This window comes from Anopheles bellator, chromosome 2, assembly GCF_943735745.2.
Source record: "Anopheles bellator chromosome 2, idAnoBellAS_SP24_06.2, whole genome shotgun sequence".
Taxonomy (NCBI): domain Eukaryota; kingdom Metazoa; phylum Arthropoda; class Insecta; order Diptera; family Culicidae; genus Anopheles; species Anopheles bellator.
Genome location: NC_071286.1, coordinates 57308741 through 57327087, shown reverse-complemented (window position 1 = coordinate 57327087; position 18347 = coordinate 57308741). Strand labels below are relative to the sequence as shown.

The window sequence follows — 18347 nt, the reverse complement described above, 5'->3', positions numbered from 1 at the left end:
CCATTTTTCACTCACCTGTTCTGGCCACAAAAACCAGTGGATTCGCCCAAAGTTAAAGAAGCTGGAACACCAGTGGCTCGGTTTACAGTAATCGTGTTGAGTTTATTTGGGCATTAAATTAAACTTTGTTTAATAATTTGGTGGTTGCTCGTTTCACACTTCCATAGCGCGGGAGGGTTTATATGACTAAGTCCTCGGTTTGCTGGGAGGTTCGGCTGAACTCCTAAGTAACTAATCCTACTATTAATTCCGTCCGTCCGCAAGCTACAGACAGCGCACGCAAGGAAACAGAGTTCTACCGGAAACACATGAGGATAAAATAAATAGCTAAGCCACGCTGTAAGTGTCCCATCCCATCGAGAGGTACGCGTTGTCCGCTGTCTAATACTGATACAACATCCGGAAAGCAGTGAAGTCAGTTTGAGGGACTCCGTGGAGAACCGGACGTGGATGGCCCGGAAGGAGGCGGTGTTCGGGGTGGTGGATGCTGGCGCGACGGATGCGTGGAGTGGAGATGCTGCTGGGGTACCTGGTAGGGTGTGAAGCGCGAAAAGTGTTTCATCCTTGGATCGGACGTTGGGGATCCGGTGGAACCGCCTGGGATCGCGGATGTAGGTGAGGACAGGGGTGCAGGGGGTCCCGATAGGGGCGGTGTAGACGTCGTCGGCGGTGCCGCCGATCCTGCGGCGGCGTTCGATAGAAATCCATGGGGCAGTGGTGGTCCTGGTGACCACCCGCCACCGGGTGGTGATCCTTGCCAGAGGCCGAGATTACCGAGCGTCCCGAGGTTCGGTGGCCTTGGGTACATCTGGGGCAGCAGCAGTTCGCTGTACGGCGAGCGGCCCCACAGCTGCAGCTGTTGGCGAGCTTTCTCCAGCAGGGCCACCGAAGCCGGATCCTGCAGATCCTGTGGTGCGAGGCCACCGGACGCGAACTGCGCCATCAGCGGATCGGGGAACAGCCGGAGCGGCGATCGTAGATGCTGCTCGAACAGCAGCGCATCCATCGGATCCCTGTGCGGAGAATGGGAGAAACGGAACCGGAATTAGCGAAACCTTGCAGAAGTCCTCGGAGTGATAAAAGCAATTATCGGATGGTAATGAGATGGACCCGACGGGCCGCTAGTGGCCGGTGCTACATTTTAGCGATTCGTTTCGCCATCGGCCATCGGCAAATCGTGTCCTGAGGGCACAGCATCCGCCTCGCCTCAATCGGCTTAAGACAACCCGCTGGAGGTTCCATCATCGGAGCGGCAACTCTCGTCCGTGACCCTTAATTACAGGGCGGCATCTCCGGGTTGGCTTGCACCGCTCAACTGTTTCGTAACGGCCACAGCCCGTCCTGCCGGCTTGTAAGACCGGAGGCTCTCTCGCTATGAGTAATTCCTCCGGAATGTCCAACTCTCGGTGAGAAGTATTTGAACCCCCGACCGTGCTTCATACAGTCTTGGCGACCGCGACTGTCGATGAATAAATTATCGCAAATTAAGCGGGCACGAAACCTGTTGGTCCTGCGCTTGATTTTGCGGCTTTGTGCGAATGAAACGGAGCGCATTTGGCGGTGGCCATTTTTCGTTTCGGGATACGGTGTGTCGGGAGATTCGGGCCCTCAAATCACGCACGCGGCCGCGGCCGGTTGCGTGTTGCAGAAAACTTCACACCTTGCCAATCTTCATCATTATTATCAGCAAGCAGGGTCCGTTTGGGGCCCGTGGTGGGCAATTTTGACGCGCCGCGGTGGGGCACACTGGGAGCGATGGCACTTGGCCGGGTGGTCAGAAAATGATTATGGTGACAGATAAAATTGGAAAAGCGGTAGTTGTTTTTGAAAGAGTATCTATTTGTAGTTTAGCAAACTGATTTTTGCGAAAATTAATATTTTTTTTCTAATATCAGCGACTCGAATACATATGGAATTGAAAGCTTCAAACCCGTTTCTATGTCTTGCGATGACATGCAATGCGTGTACAGTCAGACTTTTATTCAAAGATGTCGGCATCTTTAACACTAGAAATAGCAGCGATTTCATTACATTTTAACCATAGCTATATATACTAATATGTAAAAGTAACATTTAGTTCATAAAATGTATTTTCTACTTAGTGGCCCAGACTATAGAGCTATTGAAAGTTATGATATCCACAAAATGACTTCTAATAATCGAAAATTGGATTTGCATGAGTTAGTTAAGTTAAGTTAAGTTAGTTAAAATTGTAAAGATATCAAAGTGTTGATCGTGTAGGTTTTATATTGCACCAGCATTTGAGTAAGAGAAAGCTCTGTCTAAAGTAGGTGTCTTATTAGCTTACTGTTGATTGAAGCCAAGAACGTATCAATGATTCTGAGCAGTGTTTGGCCACTTTTAAATGTAACAAGCCGACATTTTTGCCTCGATATGTGACAGGATATGGATAAGGATAAAGCATGGATCCATTACTTCACTTCGGAATCAAAACGATCGTCATCTGGATCGTTCAAAACGCCCCAAAGTACAAAAATCGGGTGGAAAGTTATGGCCTTGCTATTTTGGGATATGCAGGGTGTAGTATACATCGACTATCAACAGTAAATACTATATAATCTTATTGGAGCATGTGAAGGACTAAATTGCCAAAAAAACCACCGCATATGGCAAATAAATACATGTTGTTTGTTCAAGACGACGCACCGTAAAAATTCGCTCGAATGACGAGGTCTATGTTGAATGACTAAGTCTATGTTGAAGCACAACATATTTAACATTGTTCAAAAGTGCTATTGAAATGTTAAAACGGCATTGGAATTATTGTGTGGCTCTTGATGGAGATTTCGTGGATGAAAAAAGCCAATTTGGAACAAACAGAAGCACATTTCCTTCTCAGGCCCGGGACTTTTCAGCCCATGTGCTATCTAGTGTTAATAGCGTCGCTTGTGCCTGAACTAATGTTTTCCCTAAAATCCTCCAATTAGAGCACACAGGGTGCTCTTCCCGAAAGTCCTGCAGCCGACCATGGCCGGTTCCCATTTCCTAATTGACGTTATTTTCTGCGAAACCCTTCGAAGAGCTGCACGCTTCGGGCAGCCAACGCGCCACCGAGTCTGGTCCGGACCGAGGAAGGTCCTGAAAGGCCTGTTGGCCGTCCGTGGTGTTTCCAGCAACAATACCAACCCCAACCCAGTCAGCCCTGTCGGCATCTCTCAACGCGGGCCCAAATTACCGGGTCCGGGTCCCGGTCCCGGTTCGGGTTCCCGATTCCCTTCACTTTTCTTGGCGGCCATTTTCCGCGAACGAGTTTTGCATTAAAATTCATCAATTTCGAATAAATTACCTCCGCTGGCCGGATCTCTCGCTCTCTCTCTTTCCCTTTCGGAGGCCATATTCTCGGCAGAAGCTGCTGAAAATAAGCATTCGTCGGCTTCGCATCGGCCTCGGTTTCGCCGATCGCCGAGATGCACCGGCCGAGAGCCCCGGACGCCAAGGTTCGCATGCATTTTTATCAATCATTACTTCGCGAGGCCCGCGCGCATTGATGATGTATGATGGCGTACGGACAACATAATAATTTATGATTCCCTTTCCTTTTTTTTATTTTGGTTCGCGTTTGCGTTTTTGGCGCGCCCGAAAGCCGGGTCAGGCTTTCCAGGACGGCCGGCCAGTGGGCCCAGGCCCTAAAGTGTCGGAATAATTACGCACCACTTTTAACAACCATTTAAGTATCCGAGCGCGTCCCGGCCGGCCGCTAGTTGCGCGCCGCCCTGTAATCATCACATTTGGAAAGGATGAACTTCAGCACGTTTGGGCCGCGGTGTGGCCAGATCCGTGGCCGAGGAGCGAACCGCGGAGAGCGGGCTCTCGTGTGGAGTGGCAATTAGGGGCGAGCGATAAAACCGGGACGCGGATCCTGCCGGGCGTCGGCCTCCCGAGTGCAGTTATGCCAAAAAACAATGCACCCAAGACGCGGCCAAGGCCCCCGGTCCCCGGTGGTGCGTTTGTTGCAAAGAGGTGAAAATTTAATGAAATTAAGGTGCGAAAAAGGAGGGATTTCTGTGGCGGCATCAACGGTGCGCACAGTGGGCTCGGCGCAGCTGAGTAGGGCCAGAAATTATTTCGAAAGATTATTTTCTTTGAAATAATTTTGCAATAATTACTTTGGAAATATTTCACGCGATAACGAATAGAGTTAAATGGGAATGTTGTTGGCATTTAAATATTTTACCCCATAGATTGTTGACCCGCTGTGCTACTCTACCAACGGAACGAGCCAATTAAGGTCTCTGCCCGGTGGCCACAGGGAAAGGGGTTCTAACGTCATCGCCGTCAAGTCAAGTGAAAGTTGAACGGTCAAGCCCATGTTGTTGAAGCTTAATTCGAGCTCGAATTAAAACGATGCGAAAACAACGCAAAAACCTGCCGAGCCAACAACCGACGGGCGGCGCACACCGAGCGAGGTGTGCAGCTGAAACATAGCAAATGTATGATTCCGTTTTCATTGCCCCTTTTTTTCCCGGCCCGTTCCCTCATTTGGCCCGCAGCGAGCGAGGTGTTCGCCGAAGTGTGGTGCATAATTTGCCCGTGGTGCAGCGGAAGTGGAAAAATGGCTGAAAACATCGAAAAGGTGGTGCCACAAAAGGGCCGGCCTGCCACCACCGCCACCACCTCCAGGGTGTCCAGGGCCCCACGGGATCAAGGAAGGGCCCGGCCGATCACTTTTATGATTTTACATCCGTCATCGTTCGTCCGTCACAATGTACTGTGTGGTGATGGCTGGTTGAATGCTGAAGAAGCGATCCAGAAACGATCGGTCGATCGTGGCGGGCAATCATTTTGGTGTGCGTTAGAGGTAGAACCGGCAGAACCGAACATGGATTCCCGTTCTCGATGCGGTTCACAATTTATTCAAATTACTCGTTAATTACATTACGCTCCGGTTCGATACCGGACGCTCCGGCGAGAATCCGCGGTGAGCCGGCTGCTTGTGTGGGGCCATTTTTCTTCAAATTAACACTTCGCGCACCGGCCTCTTTGAGGCCGTGCCGGTTGCAACATTATTTCCCTGGGGGCGCCCAAAGGAAGGCTCGGTCGGCTGCGAAGTGCATCGCGGGCCCCGAGGGCTCCAGTCTCCTGCCGCCGCAAATCAATGCTGTGTGGTATGCAAATTTGCCTGAAATTATCGTCCATCTTTTCCTCGCTCGGTTTGATCTTACCGAAACATGAAAGGGAACGAGAATGGGATGCCGCTACGAAAAAAACAGTGAGCCGTCAAAACAATTATGCTTGCTGGAAGTGTCATTAAATGGCTCAATTTCGGTGGCAATTGGTGGTGGCCGTGGTGACTGCCGCTGGGAACCGTGTCGCAAACTGCGCAAGCGGCACCGGTTTGTTGAAGGAAATATGAACGACGAACGATGAATACGACGACTCGAAAAGTGGCCCCCGTTTTGGCCGTTGTGTCATTGTTGGGGTCACTTCAATTTTAACCAACATTTTGTTGGCATCCTTTTTTAAAAGTAAATTTCGAGCGAAGGAATACATTCCGTTTGGAATTATGGTCCATTATTCAACAAGAAATTGTATCGAAAGCTGTATTTTAAATAGAAGATCATTTCTTACTTTTAAATGGTTCGAATCGTAACTTTAACGTAGAATAACGATTTGAATATTGTTCAAAAGCATAAAGAGTTCATTTAACTATTTTTGAGTAATTGTTTTAATTTTTTATATTATTCAAAACATGTTGAAACCTCTTATCTTACTTATTAAAATTGTTTTAGAATTTATTTGATTTCAACATTAAAATTTTAATATTTTGCAATGCCGCAAGATACCCATAAGAGGTTGCAAAATGTTTGTTTAAATTTAATACAAATCAATGAAAGAAATCAGCGTACAGATATTGTTTCTTTGCGTAGCTCATAAAACAATGACAACAAATACTGCTGAGACAGCCATAAATGATGGTCGAGAATCTCCCAAGGAGCAGTTGCTTCCTGCCCACGGTTGGCCGGGGTCCGGGGATAGAAAGAATACCGGGCAGCTTCGGACAACTTCCAACTCCGGAACGTCGTCTCGCCGGAAAGAGGCACCAACAATACACAAGGAACTGGCGGAAAACAATCAGAAAGCAATCAATAACACTAATTGGGCCAATAAATCATGCCCCGGCACCGGCATTAGTGTCGGCATTTTCTTCCATTTTCCACCCGCAGACCAGGATCGGCCCCTTCGGACGCACGCGCGCCACCCGTCGTCGGCGACATTTGATTGAAAATTCCCTCCCCAGCGAAATGGCGGTCGCCCGTTGGTTGGGATTCCAACTCGAATGTTCATTGCAAAATAATTGTTTTATCGCTTGAAGCAGACGGCCCACCGGGCCCGGGAAAAGAAAACTGCTCTCGGCACCGGCGGAACCGGGATACCTCGCCATTAATCAGCGATCGCTTTTCCGTCGATGCTTCCGACGAGCCGCGAACCGGTCGGGGTCGGCTTTAATCGGCGGCCCTTAAGAATGGTCGGAAACCGGCACGGAAAAGCGCACCGATCCCTCGGGTGGTCGAGGTTTAGACCTCGGAAAACTGGAGCGAAACCCGGGTCCGGTATCGGCAACAATCTTGCCGGTCCGCGGATGGTCGCGAAAATTGAATCTCTCGCCGGGCTCATCGTCGATTAGAGCGCCGAGCGCCTCGGTCGGATGAAGCATATTTATGGTTATTGTACTATCGGCGACGCGGACCGAGGGCCACGCGAAAACATGAAAACCCAAGCCCCAAGACTCCACTCGAGCACGGGGCACGGACAACAAAAACCTGTGGAACAGAAACACACGAGACGCGAAGAGTGATGTTGCCGGGCAGCCGGTGATGTTGGCGGCTTTTTGGGCCCTAATTACAGAGCAGAGCGTACGCCAACCGTACTCGAACGTGGCGGGCGAATATTAATGTTATTTTTTCGCCTTTCGCTCATTCATGTCGGCGGGCGAAATGTGTGCTCCATTATTGCAACAAATCATCAAGTTAGTGACGCGGAATTGAGCAAGGCGGCGCAATCGAACGTTGGCCGGGCAAACGACGGCGATCGCCGGTGGGAAACGCGTTCCTTGGGGGGTTGCAGGAGACCGATGCAGCGAGGGAGAGGAGTGTGGCCACAGGGCTGCAGCCCGATGCCCCGATGCTGTCATTCGGCGTAGGGTATGATGGGATTGATTTTTCTCATCATTACCGGCAAGGGTACGCAATCTCGATGCATTGGCCCACGCCATGCCACTGGCTGACCGAATGTAGTAGATATCAATGAACGGAATAGGAAAATGAGTTTTGCAGTGTTTGAAACAACTGTTTCAAAGTAGAGTATCTTAAAAAAAATATTTTTAGAATACTTTTTAAGAAGAAGGATATTTTTTGTATCTTCCGACCATATCGCCTGATGTCTCTATAGGTCCAAATTTGGGGGTTTGCACCATTTTTTTTTTCGTCAATAGGTATTCTCAATGAAGCTCTTGCCAAGCCATTATAGCACCTTCAAGGACGTTTTCACTCAAAAGCCAACAATAAATCAAACACTGCGATTGAGTCAATAATTAGCGTCAATAATAAGAATGACGGGAAATTTGAGGGATGGCACTACAAAGGTTACTGTTTTTTTAAAGGATGTTTGTTAATTTATCAAACAATCACAACGCAATCTATTTGTTAGTATTTGCGTGTTCCTTAAGCGGTACGATTAATTCGTGCAAATGAAGAAAGGTTGTAATTGTGGCAATCAAAACGGTAGTTTAATTCAATCAATCAATCGTGGTAATTTTAAATCGAGTGCAAAATCGATATCTGGCTTTTTCCCAGATGGCTCGTGTTCGATTCCCAGTTTGATTCGGGGCTCGGCTTTAATTTACTTCCCTTTTAATTTACTTCTATCGTACCTGCGGGAACCTTTCGATGGCTCGTTCGAGGTTTGTCAAACTATCGGCGATCTTTATCGACATATCAATCGGGCTCCCGATTTCCCCAATCTCGCCAAAGTATTCGCTGTACGTCTTGGTGCTCATTTCGTATTTGGACCCGATGAAACATTTCGTTGATATCGCCAGTAACAACAATTTTCCCTTCCCAGAACCTAAGTAAGACACCGAAGAATGGTGCGCTTATATCAGAAACAGATCATAACGTGGCTCAGAATCTAACCAAAATACTCAGCAATGCAGAAACAAGTTTTAATTAATAACTAAAATCAGTAACCTTGAACAACGAATTGCGAATGGATGAACATTAGACAAAGCCCTTTTATCTAATACATCAACGAAAGGATCCAATAGAATAACCGCTGAAGCCACTAGCAATAGAATCACCTTCAATAGTCACAGAATAATCTACAAGCACCAGCAACTCCCGGAACAATATACAGCCATCGACCACCATCATACACAATTAGTTGATTCACCCAGAGACGAATGAAGCCCTGCGCACGGGGTCCATTACACCTTCAGCATATTAAAACCGATTCAGTCCAGGATAAAGCTATTCTAAAGTGGAGAAAATATCAGATAGTGTTTAAGATAATCTTGTTAAGTTAGACTAAGTTAAATTAATAAATACGGCCCGCTCCGTTCTTCTAACGTTAAAATAAACCGAGGGATGGACAAAATGTTCACCATTTTTCGAAGCCCTCGAAAGGAAAAGCTTCTCTGTTCGATACCTAGTAAGATAGAGACTGTTAAAAGGCGAAAACAACAGTGAACGAGTGCAAACTCGCCTGGACAGCCCATCCATTGTTGGTTTCCTCAACAACGAACCCAACAAAACCCTCTCGCTTGAAACGTGACAGGCTACAGCTCGGAAACGGATACGCGGATAGAAACATCGCGTTTGGCACGTTGCTCGAATGGCAATTAGTGGCGTTGAAAACAAGCGAACAGCAAAACATCGAACGAAACAAACCGTCGGTGGTGTCGGTTCGAATGATACGCGAATGATACGCGTTACGTGGCCGACGATTGTTGGCCCAGAGTTACGGCCCGCGGGAAGTGAAAAGGAAAGCGAACCGGCGAACGGGGAACCTGTGTGGCAGGAAGGCTCCCCAACATCCCAAGCACTCCTTTTCTGTGTCTATTGACGTCTGAATGATGCTTGAGCTGCGGACACATTTTCTGCGCCCGCGCGCATTTTGATACATATTTTATGCGTAAGAATACCCGCTCCTTGAAACAATTCTGACCGCGCGGATGGGCGCGAGATTGGAACATAAAGCAAAGTGGGCGGTGCGTGGCCATCATCACGTGGATGATGGATGATAAATCGGCCGGCCGCCGGTTGGAGTTGATGATTTGTTTGAGTTTTGCGGGATGTTGTTTCATAATTTCTATTTCAACGGGCCACAGACTGGGCCAGATCGCTTGGCACTAACGGAGTCTGCGGTCTGCGGCCTGTCTGGGGCTGCCGTGTTCCAGACGGATGTTGGACGGATGTAAGAAATTAATTTAAACGCACCGCAACCGAGCATCCCACAGTTATGTTGCGTGTTTTCGTCTATGTTTCGGCGGCCGGCCGTCTAGGCTCGGAATTGAATGTTCATGTCGAACCGATTAGTGGCCAGGGAAGCGCAACTAACGTTGTGTGAGCTTAATCCGCATTATGCGTAGCATCGATTGATTTCTGCCGAAGACGATGTTCGGTAAATTGAATTGGATTAGGAAAAAAAAAAACCGGGCTAAGGCTGTCCCGCTACCATCGAGAGACCGCGGGAGAGAGGGGAAAATCACTTTTACCGTTTAATTGGTGTAACACGGCCAGCCGCGGCAACAGGTGCGTTGATAAGAAAATTATCGGTTGCCACGCTGCTTTCCTTAGAAAGTGTGTCGGTGCACATTTAAATCAATTTGATTGAGCCGCAACAACCGGCCGTCGGATCTGTCGGACAGATGTTAGCCCCGCTCTCCGGACTCACCTATCGAAGTCGGTCAGGCGCGACGAGTCCCGGAAGCCTTTCGCGAACGGGTTGGAATCGATTTTCAGCTTCGTGATCAGCTGATTCTGGTACGCGGTGACGGCCGTGAAGATCGTCTCCGGAAACACGTACGTCTTGTGGTCGACCTCGGGCAGCTCCTTCGGGGCGAGCGGTATGCTCTGGCCGGGCCCAAGCCGCACCAGGTGAATCCGTGGCTGATAGCGGTGCATCGAGTTGAGGACAATCTGGAACAGGAGAAGCGGGTCAATAATTTCAGCTTCGTAACACTTTTTACTACAAATTCCGTGGAACAAATTTTCCTTCTTTGCGAAGGAAGAAAAGTCCACAGGGCGCATGCCCGTGGCTCCACCATCATGGCAAGGAGAGAATACTCCGGCCATATCGCCGCTCACCTTCAGCGAACCATCACGAACACCGGCGCCGTGTTGCAGCGTGTGTTGATAGGGCCACCGAGGCCGGGTGGCCAATATGGCCGAGGTGTAAATGGATGTAAGGTTATGGGGGGCCATAAAAGAATATGAAGTATCAGGGTGTCAAGCAAGAAAAGCGCCGGCCCTAACACGGTACAGAATAAAGTCGTAGAGCAAGAAGCGTTTCCAGTTCTGTAGCGCCAGCTAACAATTTTATCAGAATTAAATTCTCAAAATGATCCTTCATGTACAGTGGAGAACCCCAACGAATCTTGTCCTTGCTGGCGCGCAAAGACTATAGTTAGAAATTAACAAACTAAAAGAAGTCTTAATCAACAGTTGCAATGATTCTATCCACGCAACAATTCGAGAGCTAATTATCTGAATTTTGATACCTTAGACTTATTAAATAGCTGCAATCGCAACGTGGAATATCTCTGTACGCTTATGTAATCAAGCATTTATGTTGAATAAAAATCCAATTTTAAAAAAGAGACAATTTTATCAGCCTTCCTTCTTTTGAAACACATAGAATTGTGGTGAAAATGGAAACAAACAATAGAGACTACACCAAGGCTGGGCCTCTAGTAATGGGTCCGTGGATTATTTATCCTTCTCGCCCAATCAGCCGGCCCTGGCGAGAGGGTGACGCCCTCACTCTAATTATGTTACACTTCACAAATTACACCTTCGCATCCGGGAGTTACAACCACCATCCCGGGCCGGGTTACATTATCTCCCTTTTGTCGTTTCGTTTTTTTTTCGGTGACTGTCAGGATCTCTCCTGGCGGGGCGCGGCGGGTGAAGACGATTAGGCGCGAAACCACCCTCCGGGGGTTAATAAAACATGTAAACATGCAGCCGTTGTCCGGGACAGCCGTTGTTGCTGTTTGCCGGTTGGTTGTTTGTTTGCTCGTCCTTTTTTCGCGCCCCTCTGTTTCCGATCCCTCGTTTCCGGAGGGCGCGCGCATCGGTACGACGACCAAGGGTCGGTGTGTTTGAGATGAGGTTATGCTGTGCAGAGGCAGTCGGCACGAAGAGTTATGCTCGAAGCGAGGACGGTACACGAATGGCAGGAGGAAACCAACGAGACGGTTGCTAAGGCAATGCCTTAACTTATCTTGAAGTTGAATCGTTAATCATGCGCAAGAAGTGATAAGAAAGTTCCAATACTGAAATGCATCTGTAAAGTGATCCATCAAATGTTTGGATTTTAAACTACCGTTTACTTGAATTTTAAAACGTAAACCTTCATTCTGCAAATTGTAAACATTTAGTAAAAAAATTGATGTTTACTAAATGGGACGCTAGACCCTTACAGAAATTTGAGGAATATTGAAAAAATATTTCCAAAGTGGTAAGTCTTCAACACAATTGGCCAATTTTTTATGAAGAAGGAATCGCCCTAACAGTCGATGGCGTACGCTACCGAGAACTGCCGTTTGATTGGTTCCTCGTCGATAATGAAGCCGAAAACTTGGACGACATTTGCTTTCAACAGGAATTGATGCGTTGTGGTCCAGCAGGACATCGTTTAACTTGTGGACATAGAATCCACTTCCGTTCCTTATATCGCATATTCATTTATGGAGTCTTAACACAACCCGTTGGCATCACTCATTGACTTGCAGAGAGTGGAACACTTTCCGGAACACTGAATCCAGCCCTAATCATCCCCAGCTTCAAGCCGAGCGACTCCAAAAACCGTGCTGACCGGCGGTCGACCGACCCCCGGGGAGAAAGATTGTTTCAGATTAGCCCCGTTATGTCCACCCATTTGTTCGTCCGGAAAAGTAATTCTTTTTTAATCTGCCCACAGTGCGTATAGATTACGCTTCCTGGCCCAGACTAAGCGGATTGGATCGACGCGCAAAGGCTATCCGAGATAGACGAGATTGAAAGCGCGGCGTGGAATGGACCGGCGTCAGGGAGCCGCCGGAGCACAGCCTCCGGAGGAGGATGTCATAAATTGGAAACATGAACGATGATACCTCGCACGATGTATCGATGTCTTAGATATTTATATCTTTATTATTGATATTTATTTCCAACCAACCTCTGCGCTAGGCCTGCGCTCTGTCTCGCTCCATCGCGCTTCTGCTTCGAATCGTTATTCATCCAACAGCCGGGGCTGGAGCAGTTTTGCTGTTGGCCACTTTCCAGTCGACGAAAAGATCGATATCGGTTTCATCAAATCACCATTTACGCTTCTCGCCTCTTCGCCCGGGCGCGGTTCAACGCCTGGCCAGCGTCCTGCGAGCAACATGCCTGGCCGGCTACGGCACCAGCAGCCAGCATCCTTCATCGCCAACCGTCCGCCGTCGTCGTCGATGGAGCGTTAAAATTTCAGCAAATAAATAAACGCCAGAAATTCTATACATTTTACAGCCAAAGTCCTTTCATAAATAATAACGCCACGGCACGCTGCGTGCTGAGCACCCTCCTGGCAAGGCACGCGGGGATAAGTTGTCTCGACCCGGGCGCGAAACCTGTTCCGGTACAACGCTACTGAAATGTATTGCAATCTGCGGACCCTCTCCCACAATCCCCCGGCGCTCGGACGAAATTCCAAAACCATCATTGGCAGTCATCGTCTTCGCCGCCGCCGTCGTCGTCGTTGGTGGCAGTCTCCAGGCCCCGGCGACAAAGTGTGGATGTAGCATAAATATTTTCCCAAATAAGCATCTCATCTAATAAATGCAACCGAAACATGATCGCAGCTCGTTCCGGGCTCGCCGATGGTCGATGACAATCAATAATGCATGGTTGCTCCACTTTGGGGATGGCATTGACCAGGAATTAGCATAACTAGGAGTCGATTTTAGCTTTCGAAAATACGGCGGACGGTATTCAAGCATTGAGGGTATATCGTTATCGAGCGATTGGGTCAAGGGACATATTTTGAAAAGGGTTGTGTAGATGCGTTCCCGATGCCTGATAATGTTATAAAGTTGAATGCTATTCATTTTTGTTGAGCTAATTGTATTCCTTATGGTAGGCTCTCTGATAGAGTTAACATAGGTGCACCTAAGTTTCTACAATTATAAAGTTTCTAGAAGAAAATACACATCAATTTCAGACGAACTATTGAATCTTTGCATTGCTATCAAATCTTTGCTTTGCTTATGCCAAATGTGCATTTTTCGATCCTTGTAAACAACCTGGTAAAATGACCAGAATAATATGCCGGGTTTTGGAAAAAAACTCTTAAACTTGATTGCACTAAACGCGGTCTGAATTGGCAGTTTAAGCAGGAAAATAAATTATACTACCGAAGGTTCATTTTGCTACAATCTTTCTTTAAATAAGCAATGCTTCTATTTATTGCAAAGCAAAATACCAGACCTAAGTTATTTAATCGGTTACGTGAGATTTATTTAGAGTAGGTCCATCTTACTTATTTCACACATCTCTGGTGTATAGTTCCAAAAATGGTGTCAAATTTGAGATTTATTATCCTAATTTATTTTGAATTTTTTAGAGGTTTTCGACATGGTTAGACACGATCCATTCTGATTGCTCGAAATTTCACATTAGTTTTGCCATTTGACCACGGCAATGAGTAGTATGAGTAGTACAGAGTACTAGTTTTCTCTCAAGTTCAGTTTCGATTTCCCGTTCATCAGTATAAGCATCTTCTTCACATTCCATTACACGTTTTGACAGTTATTCTTTTGCCTAAACGGACTTTTACATATTTTATTTTACGACTTTGAGTTACGTTCGAGTTTGAACCGAGTGACAAAAATGCTTCCGTTAATTGAACATTTGCCAATACTTTAACAACACGTTTGCAGAACTATTTAGACACTAACCCTGAATTGTGGGTTGTAACCCGATCGGATAGAAAGACGGATCGCAAGACGTGAACAAAGAACTCTACCTAGAGGAACTGGGAATACTCTTATGACGGGTCTACGATATGTAATTTTCTGATTTTCCAGCCACCCTTAGGGAATGTGGATCAATTAAGTTGGGAAGCTTCTTTTTAGAATGCGGTGAGAGTAGTCAACCCTGAGTCTGTTTGAATTTTAAAAAAAGTCTGTTTGAGTTCAACATTGATTTACGCCCCAATTAAACACAACAATAATAATAAATAAAAATGTGCTGTCACATAGCCGGCATGTTCTCTATTGTTCTCTTCGCACTCACGGCACGCACTTCGGTGCCGGTGTCAGTTCTAATCAATCTTCGCTGCACCGTGCCAGGCCAGATCAAAATTAATACGATCGGAAACATCCTAATTAACCTACTTGCCTCTGACCCTGAGGCCCCGAAGCTCAGACCGGCGCGCCAGATGACGACTGCACATGACGAGTGATGCATCCCGTGCCTAATGAGCCCGATTATTAATGGCAGTTCGTTCGGTTCGGACGCTTCGTTTTCCAGTGAAATCCGCAGAGAAAGTGCATGTGTGTGCATGAATGAATGCAAAGCAGCCGAGGAAGAAAAAAAGAGGGGACAGAGGAAGCCCCGCTCAGAGCTCCCCTCAACCGGGAGTCTGGAGTGCATTCTCCGGCCGAGAATGCCGGCGCTCCACATGTAACGTGCGGTTTCATAATTAATGAATCGTATCACGATGCACTTGTCATCTGTCAAAACAGCGAACAGATCAACTCAGTCGTGTCACACGGCCCCATCGGAGGCGCCACACTGCAACCCTGCAACCCAACCGCCCCAGGTTGTGGCGTGAAGAAAGTTCCCGGAAAACGGATTGGCCCGTGATTCGGTTTCACGGGAAAACGGGTTGGCGCCCGTTTGTCACCGTTCAACACGAGGTCAGAAAACGGGTGGCTCATCAAGCCAGCCTCTCAACGTGCTGCCGAGGGATCAAGCTGCCAGACCGCGCGCATACCGATCGCTATCGAGAAACGCCGGAGTTGAAGAAGTCTGCTGGAACCCTTCGCTCCAGACACGCTCCGAACGGGGGGGAGGAATTAAGTCAGTTTGAAATAATTTGACAGACAAAAATCGTGTAAATAATTTGTTTTCGTTCACGTTCCCTCCGGAGGCCCGGGCTCCTGGACCCCGGATTCCGGAGAACTCCAAAAGGTTATGTTGTGCCTGTCGACTGTCTAATGATCCCAAATTAATCAAACTCCCCGGAGCCAGCTCAGCCGGTCGAGCCGTGATTTATAAGATCGTATCGGGTTACTGGCGCGCGCGCGCAGGGCCAAGAAGTTATGGGGGGGGGGGGGACTAGGTGGCACACCTTGTGTGAGGACTTACCTGACCGTTCTTGTCCATCTCATTGTTGGTGAGTTTCACTTTTTCGAACGAGATAACCTGTTTGCGCAGGGCATCGGCCCCGAGCGGGGTGTCCGGGTGGGCGTACAGCCGGCCGGGTGGCGGCGGGTCCGCCTTGCCCGCCACCAGCCAGGCCGACCGGTGGTACGCGTAACGGTAGCGCCGGTTGTCAACTGGGACCACGTCCAGCAGCACCACGTACCGGTCCGCCGGCGTAACCTGGCGCAGGGGCCCCGAGAATGAGACACGCACCGTCGGGAACATGCGCCTGTCGGGGAGTAGGGAAAGAGAGAAAGGGGGTGAAGAAAGGACAGGTTAGTGAGGTGGAGGCTATTATAGAGCCCGGCACATTCCACCCGGGGGCCACCACCCAGGGTGTTGCGATCGATGTTCACGTCAGCGCGGCTCAGAGACTCTCCGCGCAGGACTCACGCGAGCTGTTGGAATGTCCCAATGCCCCTCAAGAGGGCCCCGAAGTGGCCCAGTTCCTGTGTGTCCAGGTGAACGTTTATGTCACGGCCAGTAAGACCCTCGGCATTGAAGATCTTTAAAATTCCTAGATCTAGCTGCATAACCAAACGATCCGATAGTCTTCAACATATTTATCCCGATATCGATGAGCTGAATGATCTAGATGCATACTTTCCACAGTTGTCTTGCTTACTGAGTTGTTGTCCTGTTTAACAAATACTATTGCAACTGTGATCAAAAGTAGACTGAAAACATTCCTTCGATTATCGTAACTGCGTCAAAAAAGACCAGATTTGTAGAGAGTCAATTTTTGGTTTGCGCTCCAAGGCAAAGCTTTTGTGTCAACTTTGGCTACTCGCTAAACTCAAGAGTCCGATCCAAAGACATCTTTTAAGATCAATACTGGAGACAGGAGCAAAAATGGAATAATGTGTTGAAGGCTATTTCTAACATTTTGAAACGTTTCGAAAAATGACACAAATGTAAACATTAACGTACTGCATAGAAAATGATTTTTTTAACGGTGATGACATAGATTAAGAAAAATAAACAAAGATTTATTAGAATTATAAACAAATTCCCGATATTTTTTGCTAACAGTAGTATAGCACTGAACATGATCGCATGCTGACCGACAGTAATATTGATAATGGATTGGATACCATGTATGTTCTGCTGCAAATGTTTAGGCAAAATGCTAATAAGGTTCTGTTAATGTGAACGTTAATTCGAATGGTCAGCGAATGGAAAATATTTAAGCCAAGTCCTGCATCTCGACTACACTTCAACAAGTAAAGGACTAGTAATTCCCGAGTCGATTGATAACTAATCAATTAAATTTGCTTAAGAATTTTTAATAATTTACAATGCTACAGAGGGTCCATCTACAGGAACTTCGACTCCGGCCTTTCACCCGAATCTCAAAAAACCCTTGCCTTCATGAAAAATATGTTTGAACAGAAAGATCATCGAAGAGCCAAATTTCTGGCGAAAACGTTCGTGTGCGTAACGGGCTAATTCCTACTGGCCTGCTGTTCAGGCAAGAAGCTGTCGGCCCTCAGCGCCAGGCGGGGAAGGAATACATAAACGCGCCCCGGTGCCCCTTATCAACCGGTTCTACAACCTGTCAACAGCCAATTCGACATGGAAGCGGTTCCCGAAACCGAAACACGTCAGCGATGTCGATGTGGAATTGAAAATTAACGGCCACCCTTCGCGGCGGGGCCACCACCACCACAAGCCACTCGCAGCGGCGCACGCCAGCGAAGACCCCCTCCGGGGTGGGACGCCGAAGGGCGCTGGCCACCCGCAAAGCCCATCCGGGAGCCCGGTTTTCCCGGTTTGGCTCCCCATCCATCGTTTATCTATCGCATCGCGCACTCCCGTGAAGGTCTGCAGATTGTGACCAGCAGATAGACCGACCGTGGACATGGCAGGGTGAGGCATGCTTTGTTGCACGCTGGTCCCCCCACCAACCCTGCCCCCCTCGTATGGGCGCAGAATCGCTTAAAGTTTTACTAAAGCGCGATAATTGCAGATAAGCAACATAATTCATAATTGCTAATTTGTGAGCCTTTTGCGAGCGCGATGCTGGTTACTCTGGGCACTCACTCCGGCCACCAAACCATGCCGAGGTCTTCCGTGCCGCTGCCTGGGCGTTCCTTTAACGGATGCCTCTCACCTGCGCACGCACACGTCACGATCACGTGTGCGATCGGAGGCACGGCACCATGAAGCCATGGCCTTAGCAGCAGGCAACATTTGCATCGCAACCGTTACATGCCATGCTGGCGGATCACTCGTCCCCTTGAGGCTGGACTGGGGGGTCCGGGAATATGACAGCCAACGATCGATACCATCTCCAGCCAGCTACGGATACGGATAGGTTCGCTCTCTCGGCCGAAGGGCTTTTCCCTGTTGTTTCGATCATTCCTCAGTTTGTTGATGATTTTTTGCGAGACAATGGAAACTGGAAAAAGGGCTCATCGATCGTGGACTCCTTGCATGTCCTTCTCACCTCCTTGCACCGTCCTTTCAACGGCCGTTTTATTGCTACCCTAAATCAATGACATTTCAACGACTGTTTCGGAGACCGCTGGGTGTCAGCTAACTAAGACCCGATGTTTTTTATGAGCCTCTGCAGCGTAGATAGTAAATCTGGGGCACGCAATCTTATGCTAATAGCTTGTAACACGATACAAAGCAATTTCTCGCTGATTCATTAAAAAGCTTCATTCTGCTCTCTTTGGGAGATCTTTAAACGTCAACCGTTGGTGACAATAATGG

At 48.0% G+C, this 18347-nt stretch overlaps 1 protein-coding gene across 1 annotated transcript in view; it reads right to left on the bottom strand.

Moving 5' to 3' along the window:
- Nucleotides 1–415: 415 nt before the first annotated feature.
- LOC131207766 (T-box protein H15-like) overlaps nucleotides 416–18347 on the bottom strand; it is a 47182-nt gene continuing 29250 nt past the window's right edge. The window contains exons 4-6 of the mRNA XM_058200395.1: nucleotides 15573–15858; nucleotides 9913–10157; nucleotides 416–1013 (exon numbers count right to left, since the gene is read on the bottom strand). Coding sequence (XP_058056378.1) covers nucleotides 416–1013; nucleotides 9913–10157; nucleotides 15573–15858 — 1129 coding nt within the window. The remainder of the gene's footprint in view (nucleotides 1014–9912; nucleotides 10158–15572; nucleotides 15859–18347) is intronic.